Source organism: Polistes dominula, unplaced genomic scaffold (genome assembly GCF_049000335.1).
Source record: "Polistes dominula isolate Pdom_NZ unplaced genomic scaffold, Pdom_raw_medaka contig_75, whole genome shotgun sequence".
Lineage (NCBI taxonomy): Eukaryota > Metazoa > Arthropoda > Insecta > Hymenoptera > Vespidae > Polistes > Polistes dominula.
The window spans coordinates 41507-59710 of record NW_028301003.1 but is presented as its reverse complement, the minus strand read 5'-3'; the positions used below and the strand labels follow the sequence as shown (position 1 = coordinate 59710).

Sequence of the window (18204 nt, the reverse complement as noted above, 5' to 3'; positions counted from 1 at the left end):
GATAATTTTTGACATATTTTCTTTTATATATATATATATATATAATTGGAGATAAAAATCTTGCAGAATTAATTGGTTATTTTAGAAATAAATATATGATACCTAGAGAAAAAAATATTCGCCTATCGAAATATAAATGTTCTTTACTTTATTGGTAACTTACGCCATTTGTCATTACGTGTATTACGTTCCATTAATCATGGAACAAAGCAACGAGGAGTCTACGCATTGTGATGATAGAATCACACACAATAATTCTATTACAATAATAATATATACATACATTCGCAAATATCAATAATAATACGTATACGGATACATATATCTTAAACGTTATGCAGGAGCTTATGATAATCTTAACATTTAAAAATAAGAAAATAATAGTTATTCATATATTTATTGATAGAAACAGTAGTATACAATAGTATTTAAAATTAATTTATCTTATGAGTTACTTGGAGAATTATATCTATAGTAGTTATAGCATTACTCGATATGACCACCAGCAGCTCTACGTAACAAAACATAGATTTTTTCTTTGATCCAATCCTTATTATACGGGGCATAAGTGTTTGTAGATTTTTGATATACCAAACATGATATGTCTGTCAGTTGATCAACAAAATCAAATAACTGGCTAATATCATATGTGATTGTTGGTGTATTTGGATTTCTTTTTTCAAATGTTCCTCATAAATTTTACATACACCTATACACGTAAGAATTTCACACGTAAGAATCATCAATAGTTTTGTGGATCTTATTAAATATATGTAATTTAAATTAAACATATATGCGCGCAATATTTCATTGAAGACATTGACGTCATGTAAACAAAAGTGACCTCATATACAATAACATATTTCATAATATTACTTGCAGTAAATAGGAATAATGTTTTTTAACAAAATTCTTTTATACCAACTATATATAAGAATAATAAATATCAAATAATTGAGGATTTTTTACCTTCCATGCACTCGTTGACACTTTCGTAATCTGAAAATGTTCTTGTTTCAGGTCGGTTGCCTGGCTGCACGAGTAATATTGTATGTGACTGAAATCAATATTTAATTCTTAGTGAAAACAATATATTATAATAAATTTTATAACCTTGGATACCTCAATTTTCAAATACAAGGACAAGTTTGTAATTATATTTAGAAATATATTAAATATATTATAATACAAAGTATAGAGTAAAGTAAAAAGAAAATTAAGTAAATAAATAAATAAAATCTTAACGCGAACGATGGTTTAATGAAAAATTATATTCTTAATAATAACATAAATATATGAACAATATAAACACACACACACACACACACACACACACAACAGAGAGAGTTGATTTCACTAACAATTATAACAACATTACCATTTCTACGTTTTACTGAAAAGAATTTTCTTTCGATAAGATCAGGTAGATACCGTGTGATTGTTTATTATATTAATCAAACTATTTGTTTAATTTCATTAACTAATAATCACAATATAATCACAAGTCCTAGAATTTTCGATATACGATTGAAATATGTGTACCATTTAGTTTTCTCCTTAGAATACAAAGATTAAGAAGGGAATCAAAGGTTTATAAAGGTCAACATTCATTTTAGTAGTTCCATACAACGAAAGTCAGTTCGATACTTAATTATCTAAATATTTTTATTTAAATGTTATTTATGGTTAAATAATGAGGAAAGTATATTCAATATAACTTTTAAAATGATCGATTTGTATAATTTAATGATTATATATTCATCAAAAAGTATACAATGTAAAAAATTCATTTTGGATTAATGTATTTTTTTAAATTTGGCGCGTATATGAAAATGGCTTGCCAAGATGGCGATCATATTACATTATGACAATATTACAATTGTCTTATATTAGAATAAAGAATTTTGTTTTTTCTTTCATTTTGTTTAGTCTAAGATGTTTCTCTTGTTACCTAATTGTTAATTTAAAAAAAAAAGAAAAAAAAGAAAAAAAAGAAGAAATTGCTGCTATTGCAATGCCATCTGCTTTTCTGTGAAGATTTTAAAATATATCATTGGTTCTCACTATCTAATTTCCAATATTTCTAGCCAATGAATTTTTTCGATTTGAAATGACGTTTGAGTACACAATTATTAGTTACCACTATCACATTGTGATAGAGAGCAAGATAGTATCAGTAACCTCAGAAACGTGGAAGATATATTGAAGAGAGGGCGAGTAAATCGAATTAAAAAAACGGCGGCGCGGCTTTCTTAAATCAAATATGAAACCTAAATCAGAATTAACAAGTGAACCTGCTTGGGTTAAATTACAAGAAACTTTCAACAGCACAGGATCTCAAATTAATATATATAATTTATTTAAACAGGATCCTAATCGTTTTCAGAATTTCAGGTAGGTGCAGTCATATTCTTGCCATATGACCTTGGTATGACCCTTCAAAGATTTTTTAGATATCTTAGTAAAATACTTATTAATATGTTAATGCAGTGTCATTACTTCATTGTTATTTAAATATCTCTTTTATTTTTTTATCTAAAAAATAGCAGTATTAAAAGTTAGTAATATATAATTATGTAAAACTGACATAATTGAAATTATTGGCCTGTAAGTTATCTTATAATTATGTACTTTTATAATATTTGATTAATTTTTGTGTACTTTGTTTTTTTGTTTTTTTTTTTTCAGTTTAGAAATTTCTACTCCGCAAGATGGAATCATTTTACTCGACTACTCTAAGAACAGAATTACAAAGGAGATACTTGATTTATTACTCAATTTGGTATGATCTTTTTCTTCTTCTCCATAGGATTACGTCCTGTTATCCCTAATGAAACAACCTAAAGAGTCTATTTTCTTAGTTCTGAGAGTGATTATTTTTTTTTTTTTTACTGAGGATTGGTTGCTAACCTCGGCTTCAAATTGTTGCCCCTTTATCTGGGGGCTTGGGACAGTATACAATCCATAACTTTTATATGATAAATAGGTGATATTTAGAATACTATTAATGTTAATGTCAATAAATAATGATATTTTTGATATTTCATTTAGGCCCGTGCAAGACAAATCGAAGAGGCACGAAATGCAATGTTCTCAGGAGAAAAGATCAATTTTACCGAAAACAGAGCAGTCTTGCATATAGCTTTACGCAATAGAAGTAATACTCCCATCTTGCTCGATGGTAAAGATGTTATGCCAGAAGTGAATGCAGTTTTAGAACACATGAAACAATTTACTGACGAGGCAAGATATTTGATCACGTTTATTTGTTATTCGACGATATGATAAGATATCTGAGTAAAATCTAATAGAAAATATCTTTTTCTTCTTATTCTAGATAATATGTAAAAAATGGAAAGGCTTTACAGGCAAACCTATTGAAGATGTTGTCAATATTGGAATTGGTGGCTCTGATTTGGTAATTTGAAATAATTTATTAAATATAAGTAATCTTTAATAACATACAAGTATATTAAAATAATAGATTTTTTTGAAATAGGGTCCTCTGATGGTAACAGAGGCCTTAAAACCCTATCATATTGGACCACGAATTCATTTTGTTAGTAACATCGATGGAACTCATATTGCAGAAACTTTGAAAAAATTAAATCCAGAAACTACTCTGTTTATAATAGCATCTAAAACATTCACTACTCAAGAAACAATCACTAATGCAACTTCAGCTAAATTGTGGTTATTAGAATCATTAAAAAATGTAAGTAAATTGTACACAGACTACATAAATATATTAATAAGTATTATAGTACTTATAGTTGGTGTTATTTACTGTTTAGGAAGCAGCCGTTGCCTCCCATTTTGTTGCTCTATCCACTAATACACAAAAAGTGAAGGAATTTGGTATCGATGAAAAGAATATGTTTGGATTTTGGGACTGGGTTGGCGGACGATATTCATTGTGGTCAGCTATCGGTTTATCTATCTGCTTGTCCATTGGTTTTGAAAATTTTGAGAAACTACTTAGCGGAGCGCATTTTATGGATCAGCATTTTTCTACAGCTCCATTAGAGAAAAATGTACTTCAAATAATTCACGAATTTTCTTAATATGTTCGAAATATTATTTATAGATATGTTTAACAATACGCAGGCACCTGTTATTCTTGCACTTCTCGGCATATGGTATCACAATTTTTATAACGCAGAGACACATGCATTGTTGCCATATGATCAGTACTTGCACAGATTTGCTGCATATTTTCAACAAGGTGACATGGAAAGTAATGGAAAATTTGTTACTCGATCTGGCAAGAAAGTTAATTATTCTACTGGTAATTATATTATGATGATGATGATGATATGAAATATGTATTTTATTGGTCGAACCTTAACTAATGTATAATAATAATAATAATATCTTATCTCTTTAAAGGTCCAATTGTATGGGGAGAACCGGGAACAAATGGTCAGCATGCATTTTATCAACTTCTTCATCAGGGTACAAGACTCGTACCTGCAGATTTTATAATTCCTGTACAATCTCATAATAAGGTAGATTTGATAGCTTTAGAAAATGAATGAAAATGAATGATAATGAAAGTATGGTTCAATGCGACGAATATATTATAATACGTTATTGTTGTGTTGTATTTATTAATAGGTTCAAGGTACATTGCATCATGAAATTTTATTATCAAACTTCTTTGCACAAACGGAAGCTTTAATGAAAGGCAAAAATCAAGACGAAGCTAAAAGTGAATTAGAAAAATCTGGCCTAAACGCGGAACAAGTTAATTCATTATTACCTCATAAAATATTCGAGGGTAATAGACCGACTAATAGCATTATGGTTAAAAAACTTACACCTTTTGTTCTTGGTGCTTTAATTGGTTAGTATCACTTTTCAAGATTTTCCATTAATAGTGCATAGACATTCTCGTTTTTGATTACAACTTGTTTGAATATTTTTTTTAGCAATGTACGAACATAAAATATTTGTACAAGGTATGATTTGGGATATTAATTCATACGATCAGTGGGGGTGAGTACTAAATAACTATTGAATTATTAACAAATTGAAACAATTTCTTTTTCTTGTTAATATCTTATATTGCTTCTTTTTATAGCGTTGAATTAGGCAAACAGTTGGCTAAAGCTATCGAACCTGAGCTTCGCAGTGCTGATAAAATTACCACTCACGATTCATCAACAAATGGTCTTATTGCATTTGCGAAAGCAAATTTAACAGTTTGATCATGTATTTAGTTATTCAAGTAGTTGGTTAGATTCATGGGATTACATTGAAATAAAATATTTTTTATTTAACGTGGTGACAGAGTTAAAAGAAAAAGAAAAAGAAAAAGAAAAAAAAAAAAGTACTAACAACGTCGTTGTAGCATGATATTTCTCCACTAAAAATACAACATATTATAAGAGATCTATAATATATTTAAAAAAAGTAAAGAAAAAAATTATAGAACGTTATAGATATTGATAATTCGTTCATTTTTATAAATACTGACGATATTATTAAAGCGTAAATAAACGAACAAACTAATCTATGTTGATTGTAGCAAAAAAAAAAAAACATTAAAGAACGCATGCCGACACATGTAAAATTATTTGATATCCCAAGTAGATAAATAAATCACTTGGCATATTAAAAACGTTTTTTTTTTTTATATATAGATATATATATATATACTTAATAGTTTGATTTTATTTAACCTCTCGTTTTATTTTTGATTACCATTCCTAACTCATATAGATGAATATTGAAATATTATTTAAATAGGAAAATGTCATCATAGTAAGAACATGTGTTTACTTGTAATGCCGGACACGCCGCCAGTCGTAACAGGTGTGACAACAGAAAAATGTAATCTTGTCTATGTGTTTATCCCATATATGAATGTCATTAGAAGAAACTTGATAAGTGTATACATGAGCCTTTTAAACATTATATACTCGTAGATGACGTAGGTACGGCTAACGTATATCGTAACAAAAAGATTTGACCTTTCGACTGATCATTTAGTTTTTCCATATGAAAAGTGAAAGTGCGCGAGAATTTGTGGTCATTTATGATTTGAAGGTTAAGTTTGATTAATTAAAAATAAATCAAAATGTTATTATTTAATACATATGAGAATATCGAAAAGAAAATATTACAAAATTTGAAAATAAATGGCATAGTTCATCGGTACGTATGAACGTATTAACGCGATTGTTTATTTATATTTTTCATGTAACCATACATAACCATTTCAATATAAATTTGAATGAGATTTGTTTAAAAAAAAAAATCTATGTAAAAATTTGCCTATTATTGTTTCACTTGTTAATAATCTCTATGGGTATATCTTATGGTTGCTTATTATGAATTTCATTTTGTATAATAAAAGATATTTTTGTTTAGATCCAAAGCAAGCTGTGGATTATGGCTTGGAAGTTTAATAGGATTGAGCGCAGCATTAACGTTATTAAACGATAGTAATAGTTATTCAGAAATATGTTTGGTAATAGGATTAACAGGTTTTGGATTACTTGTTAGTAGTTTATCTCTTTACATACGGCTGTATAGACTTTGTATAGGAAAAAGTGCGATTAAAGATTTTCATGTTATTTATTTTCTACCAGCGATTGTAACATCTATGCTATATCTTTTTATGGCAAACAAAGGTATGGGGTAATTAATATGTTATTTTAATATTTATCCCATAGATAGATAGATAGATAGATAGATAGAGAAATATCTCATGTTAATTATTTCACATATTTTGAAATTATTACACAAGTGCAGGATTGCTGACGAGTGTAATATGGGGATTAAGCGTTGGAAGTTTAGGCACCTGGGGCATCTTACAATTAATGTCTTATTGCCCCGGTTGTTTTACAATCGGTGAAGCAATGGTCGTTGCGCATGGATTCATTTTATTCCTATTGTCAGTTGCTACCAATATACCATTAAGATATCATTTACCACCAATCCATAATGATGATATTGTAACAGTTATATTACAGGTAATATTTGAATTAAAATATCATGATTATTCCATCGTTAATTATACGAGAACAAAAGTAATCGTATCTTTGTTATTTTCTAATATTGTAGATTGGTATATTATATGTTTTATCGATTTGTATATTATGTAAAAACTTGTTGATACTACGTTTTCCTCGATACTTTTATGCAATGGTACTAGGTATCTTCTTTCTACTCGTTGTACCATTATTATACGTACTTATCGATCAAAATCCTTTATCATGGATATTATTTTATATCCTTAACAAAACGCACAGAGTAAGTTTTCTTCTATATACTTATATATTTATATATAATTATGATTCGAACATTTAATATTAAACATCAATGTTATATTTTCAGATTTCATTGATAATATATTGGACAATTTGTTTGTTATGTTCTGTATTAATGATAATATTTCAAATGCTATCCGGTGTTCCAGCTACGTCATCTACTAGAAAATATTTTCACATTGTAGCTGTGTTTGTTTATGTTCCTGGACTTTTGTATGATCCTACATTATTATATCTTGGAAGTGGTGTTATAGCAGGAATATTTATCCTGTTGGAGGTAACGATGCTTGATATTTTAATATTTATCGAAGTGAAATAAAAGCCATATTTTTAACCAAATTTTAGTTAACAAGGATATTGAAAGTATCACCTTTAGGAAATATGCTACAACAAGGTTTTAATATATTTGTGGACGAAAAAGATCATTTATTATCGCTGACACCATTGTATTTACTCTTTGGTCTTTCATTTCCATTGTGGATGCCAGCTAATAATGCTTCGCTATTTGTTCTTCTTAGTGGGTTATTGACCGTAGGCATAGGCGATACAGCTGCTAGTTATTTTGGTAGTAAATGGGGAAAACATAAATGGCCAGGTTTAGAAAAATCTGTGGAAGGAACGCTTGGCTGTATTACTAGTCAGCTTGCAACGATTTCCCTTCTTATTTTTATGAGTATGTATTTTTTGTTTTTTTTTTTAATATATATTCCTATCTCTTTTTATCTTTTTTTTTGTTTTTCAGTCTCTGAAATAATTATAATTATATTACATTTTTTAATTAGGGTATATCGACGTCCAGTGGTTATTAAGAAGTATATCATCTGTTGTTGCAATTTCTTTTATCGAATCTAAAACCGATCAAATTGATAACTTGGCTCTACCATTGTTGATGTACATTTTTCTTATTGTTTAAACGCAGTCTATTTTTTACCTACAAAAAAGTAACAATTTTATAATACAAATTTATATATATATATATATATGTATATATATATATAAAAATTTATACTCAATATTTGATTAGGATATCAATTACATTTTATAATACAATACATTCGATTAGTTATCGTACAATGGCATTTATTAATTGAGAGAACATATTTTATAATGGCCATATTTATTTGATAATTATAGTACTAAGGAGTATTATAAAAGAAGAAGAAGAAGAAGAAGAAGAAGTGGAGAAGATTAAGATGAAATATTACTATTCTATAGAGCATTTAGGTTTATTATCTAATTAAATGATTCCAGAAAGACCTAATTTAATAATATGTTAAATATATATTTATACATTAATATCAATTTTATTTAACTTGTTGTAATATATTTTTGACATTCCCTTTGATGCATTTTTGTTGATCTACGATGAATTTCTATGATGACACCTGTTATCTATCGAAGAATATTTTCTTCTTAAGCTAATTATATAAAACTTACAACATTTATTTTCTTTTATAATATTATATGATAATAAGTAATATATTGTTAAATAATGATTGATAAACGAGTCGTTTAATTGTCAAATCGATGAATTTCACTAAACATAAATAAAAAAAAAAATAAAAAACCAAAGTTTTGAAATAAATTATCTTTTGGAAAGTTAAAACATACCAAAGAATATGAAGCAATATTTCCTGTAAATCATTTTCGAAGGCAAGACGACACGTATTAAAAGATATTTTATGATAACAAAAAATACATATAACAATAAAATGTAATAAATGAAGGAAGAGTAATCTATAAAGTAAATCAATTTTTCTACAATCCTTGGTAATAAAACACTTTGTATAAAATTAAATTAATCGTTATATTCCGCCGCTGTTAGAAATAAAATGATTGAATAATTTAATACCCTAATATCTTGTTACCTTGTGGTGGTAGTAGATGTTGACGCGTCGAACGACGGAAGGAGAATGAAAATCTTCACCTCTAAACCGTTACCGTTTACTCTTACGTGTGTTTTGTTTTGTTTTGTTTCGTTGATAATTGTCTATAGAAATGTTTTGTATTGTTATTTAAAAATAATAAATATGTACTATCGAATGTATGTATTCGTGTTGGAGACACGAAAAAAGAAAATAATAATAAAAGGACTATATTTTGGAATGTTATTTTTATTGACCACACAGCCTTGAAATTTTTTCACGGACAGCATATTGTTACGCGTCGTGTGTTGTCTTCTTCCATATATATCGTAATATTATTCTTCGAGAAGAAGAAAAAAATCATCGTTTCTTTGTGGACGACTCATTTAAAATTATTTCCTGCGATACAATCCTAGATTAAAGAGATATATTTTCATTTGGTATAATATTCTTATTGCATGAAATATTTGACGTAATCGATTAATTAAACGATGTTTTTTTTTTTTTAACAATTCTTCGAAAACATTGTGTCAATATGTTACAATGGATCCGTTGTTCTTCAAAAAAACAATGAGAGTCATTTGCTAAAAAAATGTTTTTTCATATTTTATACAATTTCTTGATTTGCAGGAATTCATCGAAAGTTGTATCAATTGTATCAATTTATCTGAAATATAACTCAATAAAAATTGTTCAACTATTTGTTATTATTTAACTGCACGTTCTTTATTGTTAATATATATATTGCTGACACGTGCTTGACGCGCATTTAATTACATTTTGTAGATGATGATTTGAATTTTGAAACGTTAGAAAATAAAGATTTTCTGCTATTGAATTAGTCTTTTGTCACATAATCGTTTCATTTAGGTGACACACATTTAGGTAGATACTATTGAAAAAAGGCCGCCTTAACAGTTAACTGATTAGGTAAAATAATATTTCGTGCTATTGTGAAATAGTATGAAAAATGAAAATCAATATACGGAATATGTCTCAGAGTTTATCCAGTGAACAAAATTGATTGTAAGATACTCTCTAATTGAAACATCATTTTGTGAATATTAAAAGTTTAAGAAGAACGACGGATGTGAATGTCAAAGGCGTCTTAACTATCTACCAACTACTTATTATATATAGTCCTTTTTCTTTTATCGTTATATTCATATATTTTTGGATAGCAATTATTAAATAAATATCCTGACATTTCTTCTATTAGTTTTTGTCGTCAAATTTCTATCCTCGTACTTTCTTTCTTTCTTTCTTGTTTGAAAGAAGGACCATATGTGGTGGTAGGTGGGATAAGGTGAAATAAGAAAATAAATAATTAATTATCTCATGCGTTGTCAATTATTGACTGACGTTGCGAATAGAGTGGTGGTTAACTCGCGTTAACGTTTTATCTCTGACGCGACACGACACAACACATCGGTTGACAATTCTTTCCATCATTTTTCGGATGTTTTCTGATTCTTTTGGATAAAAGCATCGCCGGTGAATACATGAATTTTGCAATTTTCATTTATTTATTGTATTTCTTGCAAAAAGCGGTGCGTTTTTAAAAGGATCTTCTTTTCCAACATTCCTCGATTATTTCTTAATTTGCTTACGAGTCCCTTCCTTCATTCATCTTTTCACCTTCTTGTAGTTTGTATTTATTTCTAAATAAATTCTAATACTAATAAAACAATTAGTTCATCATCTTAAAATAAAATATAAACGATGCTCCTCCCCATTGGGAGCATAAAAAACCTCTTGTTTATCCAAGATTTGATTGATATAGGTCAACTCTTTCGTTAATTCGATTCGTTTTACATAGAAAATCTAGCTACAACGTTTGCACTTTTAGCACGAATTCTAATGAAAATCCGGAGGCAAAAAATGACTACGTTATAGGTATATTCTATAAAAATAACATGCGCTTAGTTGTTTTTTTTATTCTTTTTTTCTTTTCTTTCTTTTCTTCTTTCTTCTTTTTCTACGCATATACAGAACAGGGACGGAACCGCAATACCGTAGGACCCCGCAACGCGTTTCTTCAAATTATTATTGATTAAAAGTACATATACACAAAAAAAAAAAAAAAAAAAAAACGAACAGAAGATAAATTGTTCATTTTAATCAATATTAATATAAGTTGTTTATTTTTTTACTCGGTTTTGCGAAATTATATTTTGCGCCCGGGGTATGTGTGTATGTGAGTGTGAGTGTGAGTGTGAGTGAGTGTGTATGTGTAGTTCCGCCTCTGATACAGAAACATAACTGAATCTCTCTCGTGTTTCTTATCTTCTATATATTCTTATCATGCTTCGTTTAAATCATTCGATTAATTCATTATAAATAATAATATATTATATGTATATTCGTTCTAACATATTTTAGAGAAACGATATAACGGTCGAGAGACAAAAATCAGAGCGATATGTTATTTTTTCGGAATTTTCTAAAGTTTACAATTGCAGCTGCTAGCAAAGAAGACTAAAATATCGAATTATAATATAATTGTTGTCGTTGACGATCAATGAAAAAAGAAATGGAAAATAAGGCGCATGCGTTTTTCTAGGTTCCATTAGGAAAAAACGAAGATAAAATAATCTCTTGTTGTTAAAATGATGTTAAAATAATAATCGTGCAGAGCAGCAGCATGGTTTTAAGCATATCGGCATACATAAGTAGTCTCTTAATTTCTTCGAAGGAATTTCTAATGTCATTAAGATGTCATAAAATGATCCTTCGAGGAAATCGAAGAAAAAGGGTAGGATAGGAGATAAGGTCAAGGGATTATTCCCTTAACTTGTGCCATTCGGCAACCTGCCGTCGAGGAGATCTACAAATTTCGTTCCAATGATTCAACGTGGATCCTTGGCATTTGGAACCACCGAATTTTAATCTGCCAATAACCTGTAAAATGGTGAAAAGTGTAAGGCTGCTAAATGTGAAATTAAATGAAGAAATAAAAAAAAAGGTGGTGGTCAAGTTCTTACCTCATTTTTAGTTAATGCATTCCAATCGTAAAGAATTATTTCAAGACTGACGTTGCTTAAACTGTGAATATTGTTGGGTATATCGAATACGAAGGGCTCGTTGAATATAGGACTTAACGTATGCATTTTTACGTGGGTCATCTTTTTAGCGATACATTTCGATTGATACAATAGATAAATTTTAACGTAAGGACTGGCAAGACCCGTGACATCCATTTTAGGGAGATTTCGTGCCTTCAAGACGAACACCGATAATTGATTTGTTGCCGATTGCCAGCAAAACGATACCAACAGTTCCCCTCTCCCTTGGAATTGTATCTAAAATAAATATTGCACTACGTATATTCGATTTAGTTTGTTTACATGTATGTTACTATATTTAAAGAAGAATTTAAAAAAGTTGATAACCTGAGGTGTAAACTTTGATCATAGGGTGCCACCGACCTTCAAACTCCTCGGACAGATGTTTCGGCGCAGTGATATTTCTTGATTATCGGAATCTTTTAATCCTGGTATCGAGGAAAGTGCGCACGTTAATTCGCCGATAATTTCATCGCGCGAGTATCTGTCGAAACTTAAAACGACGAAATGTAGACTGATTTCCTGTAAGTAATAACACATTACACATATATACGACGAGTATATTATATTTTAATCTTAGCCCCAACTTATATTATTGTCTTCATATTTTGTCAATTTTTATTTATTCTCATCGGGGTACCTCGAGTTGACTTTTCGTGATTCCGAAGAACGTGAAATCCTCGTTGTAAACAGGATTTCTCGTATTACGAAGGACTCTTGTTTTCACATGATGTCGTTTGCCCGGTAATAGCTGTAATTTAACGTAAGGATCGCTGCTGGTATTTCCCTGATCCCTAGCTGGTAATTTCTTACACTTAACGACCGTAACTGCCAATGCATTTTGTTCGCTCTTGTATCTCAATTTAAATACCAATATACCAAGACCGTTCTTCTTATCTGACATGCACAAATTAGATTCGCATTTCACTTTTTCGTTATTTTCCAATTCAGCTTTGTCGCATTCGTCCTCGATGATGAGCGTAACCTCGCTACTCGATGTTTTAACCGGTGTAGTACCAGCTTAACAACAAATTAACAAATCAAATCTTCAATACTTTCTAACAAAAATATCATATTTATCTCACTGAGATATTAACCTTTTTCGCAATGCGATACATCGTAATTAATATTGTTCGTAGGTATTTGCGGCGTAGGCAAGTCCGAAATGGTTTGTTGTTGCTGTTGCTGCTGTTGCTGCTGTTGTTGCTGCTGCTGCTGCTGCTGCTGCTGCTGCTGCTGTTGTCCAGTAGAACCTGGTGGATTTTTAGCAGGACCGGTAGGACTCGGACTCTTTTTCAAATAATGACTCGTACTACCAGGACTCTTTACTGCGGTCGGCTTTCTACGAGGAGGTCTGAAAGCCAACGATCTGTCAGCATTCAACTTGGTATGTTCACGTCGTCGTCGACAGAGCCACCAGGTCATCGCGACGGCGCAAACCAGGAAGGCACCGCCGGTGCATAGTACGACCAATGTTTTCGTCGATACTGAAATTCAACCAAATAAGCTTTGTCAATAACAGTTGCAAATAATCCTTAATAACAACAATAAAAAATTCAAAATCAATCCATCAAAGATACGTCATACCTATCTATCTCCCAACCATTCGACATTCGAGAATAATCGAATTTTCGCACGAGCATTTGACTATAGGTACTGTAAGTACACCTACACATTCATTACTTTGCTTCAATCAATTTCAAAATACACGAATAATATTGCATAAAATAAAGTAATAAAACACTGTTAAACACTGTTAAATAGCATCCCTGCCTATCAGCAGGAACAGGAAGGAAGGAAGGAAGGAAGGAAAGACCCCTACAGGTCAGGGGTTGGGCTAATCATTTGGATACTATCATTTTGATATTACAATAATAATAACTTACCGGCATTAACGGGCCGAATCAGGGGTCCATCCTCCGTGTCTCCCCGGGCCATCTTAAGCCACGCTCACGTCGTTTTTGTACACCTTTTAACGCGCGTATCCTCGCCACGACGAATACGAATAGGTCCCTCGCTAGGACGAATATTTACGGCGTGCTACAGCACTCTCTCTCGCGCGCACGGATCAATAAAGACGATACGGAGCTTGCGCGTCAAAACCCGAGAAAAAGCCCTGTAAATGTCACACACAGACACCCACAACTGACTAACTTATTTTCTATTTCTATTAAAGGGATAGATACATCTTCTAGGATTTCGACCAAATACAAAATGACATTTTTTTCAAATCGAACATCTTTCAGCATAATTTTTTGTCAAGGATAGTTATTATTTGTAGCATACTCGTATACGTCAGGGTTTAAGTAAGGGTTGTCATTATCATCTAAAGAAGGTAAAGAAGATAAAGAAGATAAAATAGTTTATATAGGTTGAACATAAACGGCGCCGTACGGCGCCACGCGACGCCACACGGCGCCACACGAGTCTCCTCCTCCTCCTCCTCGACGCGCATAGAAATTAAGGTCGCTCAGCTCAGCTCAGCTCAGTATGTCTTACGCATGTCAGAGTAGTAGCTCTGGATAAATCACTATTTATATAGAAAAATACATTGGAATGGTGCGCTTGGGATAAAACATAACAATTGTATTTGTTTTTCTAGAAAATGGGTCTGACAAAATTCGACATCATTTTTGACAATCCATGGAAAATTTATTATCCCGGTCAAACGGTGTCGGGAAATATCGTACTGGTTATTGACGGAGTTAAAAAGATTCGCGGTAAGTTGTTTTGTTTTTTTTTCTCTTTTTCTTTCCCTTTATCGTTATTGTTACTATCCTTATTGTATTTTGGTATACAGTTGATGATGATGATGATGATGATGATACCGTTACGTGGTCCCGTTTCTTTAGCTCTAATTATAGATCCTAAGTTTACCGCACAACCAACCAACCAACCAACCACCCACCCACCCACTCACTAATCCTGCAACCAAGATCCACAATCTTTCATTTCATTTTCCCGCGTAAATTGTTCTTCTGTTAATTGCTTTGCCGTTAATTAGATTTCTTCTTATCGACTCATTCGAATGACTTCATCGTTTTATTTATAGGCATTTGCGTCAAGGTAAAAGGAGAGGCAAATACTTATTGGACTACGGATAAACAAACGTTGGATGATACAGGAAAGTATTGCGATGAAAATGCAACTTTCACTGCACACGAAGAATATTTCCAGACGAAATATTATCTTGTTGGATCGGCTTCCGGTATAACTATGATATATGATTAACAATAATTGTATGTATATAATAATGTATTAAACATAATATAGCAATGTTGAATGTTGTTCTTTTTCAGGAAATGAAATCGAAATACAAGCGGGCGAACACAAATTTCCGTTTACTTGTAGCTTACCTGCAAATTTACCTAGCAGCTTCGAATCTGACTTTGGTCATGTTCGATATACGGTCAAGGCTACCTTAGATCGCCCATGGAAATTTGATCAGGATGTTAAAGCGGCATTCACGGTTGTATCACCTTTCGATTTGAATACGGAATCGAAAAGTTCGGTAAGCTGTAAAAACAAAATTAATTGAATTAATAGAAAGAAATAACATTGAAAACAATTTCTCCTTATTAGGAACGAATTGTGGAAGAAATGAGTAAATCTTTCTGCTGTCTTTGCTGTGCCAGTGCACCTTTAAACGTAAGTTATTCGTTACCGGTCAGAGGATATGTTCCCGGTCAATCGATGCCAATCAAAGTCAATGTCGAAAATTTATCTACCGTTACTGTTAATCGTATTGCTCTGATTCTTTGCAAGGTATGATTACAAATGATCTTATCTTGGAAATATTGCCAAAACTGAAACTCACTATTTGAAAAAGCTCAGATCGTGACATTCCGTGCAACTAATCCACAAACGGATACAAGAATCGAAGAGATAGTTGTAACGGAAGTTAGTAAAGGTCCTTTCGATGGCGGAGCTACTGCAGATTACGAACAATACTTGGATGTTCCAGCCCTTCCTCCCTCGAATCTTAATAGTTGTAGCATCATCGATCTCGAATATCGTCTGAAGGTTGAAGCGTGCGTCGAAGGATGGTCTGTAATTTCAATTACACACTTGCTTCCAACCATTATATACATATATATATATTATATTCAATTGAAATTCAATTCTTATATATTATGAAATCAACCAACAGGTATCATCGTAATTTAAAGAGTGATACTCTTGTTTTCGTGGGAACAGTACCATTGGTTAATTATCAGACACCAAGTGCTCCTCCTGAGAGTTCTGTCAAGTTTACTGACGACTCGCCAAGCAAAACTTTCGACAAATTTCACCCGTCTCCTACTTCAAATTTATACCCACAATTACGTAATGACCAAATCTCTTGTTCTTTTTCCTAGCTAAACAATGAAATGTTTAAATTGTATAATTTGTTTGTATAATTGTTTGTATAATTGTCATTTTGTAGCACCCCCATCGTACGAGGAATCAACATATGGTGCAAGAAATCTTCGAGAACGAGGCGAATCGGAACACGTTATTGGACTTACGAATCATTTCGCACCCAAATATCCGTTTTATCACTTTCCTACAATTCAATGAAACATTTGTTTCTGAAGTATGCTTTAATCCAAATGTTGTTGGAAACAAGTGTTAATTATCAATTTCGCAAACGCTTGACTTCCTAATGAAATACATTTGTTATATACATATAAGTTACATTTAAATCATTTTGAATGCAGGATGAACACACAAATATTTTGATAATTAATTCAAAGTAAACTTCACTGCCAGCGTATAAGTTTAAAGCTTGGAAAATATTGATTGTTTTATATGAAAAATACAATGTGTGCAATTTTATACGCTTACATATATCTTCTTACTAATTGATGACTGCAACCTCGAAATGCATGAAATACTTTTCATTTAATCGTAATATATATTTACAAATTTTATGAAAAGTATTTATTGTAGCTTATAAGCAAAGAAAAATTATCCTTAGGCAAATACATGACAAATACATGATGAAAATGTACACACACCTCTGCATGCTAGACTAGCAATTTTTCTATTTCATTATTGTATAATAATATCTATATTGTATAATAATTTATATTCTATTTACAAGATTTACCTTCCCTTTACCATCTTAAAAGTTCTAACATTAATCATTTAATTCATTTTGTTTGATTTTTCTGTTCACGTATCAATGGCGTATCAATGGCGTTCGAATAGCGCATCAATGGCGTTCCGGTAACGTTACAAAATGGCGACGTGACGTCACGTCACGTCACGCCATGCCACGCCAAAATCAATTGACGCATTAGCAAAATATATACTGACTAGAATTCACAATCGAATGAATATTCGAATTTTTAATTAATAAACATTAAGCTAACCCTTTGAACTGGTAGCCTTTTTCGCTTACAGCCCCCTCCTCCTTATATATGAGAAATATCAGGATGACCAATCTTAAAGCTAAAAAGCCCGAAGGAAATTCAATTTGAACAATACCTATATAGATAGTACTTTCTATTACAAATCTATACAAATCAAGAATTAAATCTAAACTTTGATATAAATTTCATTAGAAAAAATGATTTGTTGACAAAATGAAAAAGTAATGATGATTTTTCTAATTGCACCGACTTACAATGTATTTCCAATTGGCAAATTTTCATGTCACAATCTGTGTCATATCTCAATTAGCAGTCTAACCAACGGTCAAACTTTTGTTAACTTAAATGTTATTATTACCTAAACTACATTCTCGTTTAATTAAAATTAATTCTCCAATTACAAATTGTTCTTTGCTATAATTTAATGTCATTATAAAGTACTTGCAAAATGATTACGTTATTTTCATTGATTTTCTTCATTTGAAATGATTCAATTGTAGTGAACGTTTAAAAAATGAGGTTATAAGTGATACAATTAGAAAACAAAAAGGTTTGTTATTGATTATGCCGCTAATGCAGTTAAATATTAAATTCTAATTTGAACTTGTCCCAAAAGACGTTTGACGACTGAACAATACAA

The 18204-nt window shown here is 30.9% G+C and overlaps 5 protein-coding genes across 6 annotated transcripts; 3 read left to right on the top strand and 2 right to left on the bottom strand.

The window, feature by feature from the left end:
- Nucleotides 1-378: 378 nt before the first annotated feature.
- Nucleotides 379-1442, bottom strand: e(r) (enhancer of rudimentary; the record flags this gene model as incomplete). Its single annotated transcript, XM_089173758.1, is given in 4 exon segments — nt 379-677; nt 680-709; nt 970-1057; nt 1362-1442. Coding segments are annotated over 4 exon segments (390 nt in total), but the record flags the coding sequence as incomplete, so codon positions are not given.
- A 701-nt stretch (nt 1443-2143) lies between these two features.
- Nucleotides 2144-5683, top strand: Pgi (glucose-6-phosphate isomerase). The gene is made up of 11 exons (XM_015330403.2): nt 2144-2394; nt 2689-2782; nt 3052-3243; nt 3338-3418; nt 3500-3715; nt 3795-4034; nt 4108-4288; nt 4390-4508; nt 4618-4846; nt 4932-4998; nt 5084-5683. The coding sequence occupies exons 1-11, from the start codon at nt 2264-2266 to the stop codon at nt 5208-5210; spliced, it is 1677 nt and encodes a 558-aa protein (XP_015185889.1). The 5' UTR covers nt 2144-2263; the 3' UTR covers nt 5211-5683.
- A 78-nt stretch (nt 5684-5761) lies between these two features.
- Nucleotides 5762-9383, top strand: Dolk (Dolichol kinase). 2 transcript variants are annotated; one of them, XM_089173754.1, is made up of 8 exons: nt 5762-6159; nt 6376-6505; nt 6597-6638; nt 6760-6980; nt 7072-7260; nt 7345-7554; nt 7623-7950; nt 8060-9383. In XM_089173754.1, the coding sequence occupies exons 2-8, from the start codon at nt 6469-6471 to the stop codon at nt 8188-8190; spliced, it is 1158 nt and encodes a 385-aa protein (XP_089029880.1). In that variant the 5' UTR covers nt 5762-6159; nt 6376-6468; the 3' UTR covers nt 8191-9383. The 2 variants fall into 2 exon arrangements, with proteins under 2 accessions (XP_089029880.1, XP_015185885.1); XM_015330399.2 differs by having other exon boundaries at nt 5769-6159; nt 6376-6638.
- On the bottom strand, nt 9235-15703 carry Syt4 (Synaptotagmin 4). Its single transcript, XM_015330397.2, has 7 exons — nt 15564-15703; nt 14094-14323; nt 13305-13694; nt 12848-13227; nt 12571-12729; nt 12127-12444; nt 9235-12043 (listed from the first exon to the last, which is right to left on the bottom strand). Exons 2-7 carry the CDS (start codon nt 14143-14145, stop codon nt 11924-11926), a joined length of 1419 nt encoding a protein of 472 aa, XP_015185883.2. The 5' UTR covers nt 14146-14323; nt 15564-15703; the 3' UTR covers nt 9235-11923.
- On the top strand, nt 14344-17033 carry LOC107071414 (arrestin domain-containing protein 17). The gene is made up of 7 exons (XM_015330398.2): nt 14344-14927; nt 15260-15415; nt 15507-15718; nt 15790-15972; nt 16042-16253; nt 16358-16533; nt 16634-17033. Exons 1-7 carry the CDS (start codon nt 14813-14815, stop codon nt 16765-16767), a joined length of 1188 nt encoding a protein of 395 aa, XP_015185884.1. The 5' UTR covers nt 14344-14812; the 3' UTR covers nt 16768-17033.
- Nucleotides 17034-18204: the final 1171 nt, after the last annotated feature.

What these genes read in the sequence shown, in the direction of transcription:
- LOC107071414 (XM_015330398.2), top strand. Translation starts at nt 14,813, where the DNA reads ATGGGTCTGACAAAATTCGACATCATTTTTGACAATCCATGGAAAATT. An exon ending in CGGAGTTAAAAAGATTCGCG is followed by an intron (nt 14,928 to 15,259) that starts GTAAGTTGTTTT and finishes TTTTATTTATAG; the next exon opens with GCATTTGCGTCAAGGTAAAA. An exon ending in AAATTTATACCCACAATTAC is followed by an intron (nt 16,534 to 16,633) that starts GTAATGACCAAA and finishes GTCATTTTGTAG; the next exon opens with CACCCCCATCGTACGAGGAA.
- Syt4 (XM_015330397.2), bottom strand. Translation starts at nt 14,145, where the DNA reads ATGGCCCGGGGAGACACGGAGGATGGACCCCTGATTCGGCCCGTTAAT. An exon ending in GATTCGGCCCGTTAATGCCG is followed by an intron (nt 13,695 to 14,093) that starts GTAAGTTATTAT and finishes GTTGAATTTCAG; the next exon opens with TATCGACGAAAACATTGGTC. An exon ending in TGTATCGCATTGCGAAAAAG is followed by an intron (nt 13,228 to 13,304) that starts GTTAATATCTCA and finishes TTTGTTGTTAAG; the next exon opens with CTGGTACTACACCGGTTAAA.
- Pgi (XM_015330403.2), top strand. Translation starts at nt 2,264, where the DNA reads ATGAAACCTAAATCAGAATTAACAAGTGAACCTGCTTGGGTTAAATTA. An exon ending in TTGATTTATTACTCAATTTG is followed by an intron (nt 2,783 to 3,051) that starts GTATGATCTTTT and finishes TATTTCATTTAG; the next exon opens with GCCCGTGCAAGACAAATCGA. An exon ending in GAAAGTTAATTATTCTACTG is followed by an intron (nt 4,289 to 4,389) that starts GTAATTATATTA and finishes ATCTCTTTAAAG; the next exon opens with GTCCAATTGTATGGGGAGAA.
- Dolk (XM_015330399.2), top strand. Translation starts at nt 6,083, where the DNA reads ATGTTATTATTTAATACATATGAGAATATCGAAAAGAAAATATTACAA. An exon ending in TTGTAACAGTTATATTACAG is followed by an intron (nt 6,981 to 7,071) that starts GTAATATTTGAA and finishes CTAATATTGTAG; the next exon opens with ATTGGTATATTATATGTTTT. An exon ending in TTCCCTTCTTATTTTTATGA is followed by an intron (nt 7,951 to 8,059) that starts GTATGTATTTTT and finishes TTTTTTAATTAG; the next exon opens with GGTATATCGACGTCCAGTGG.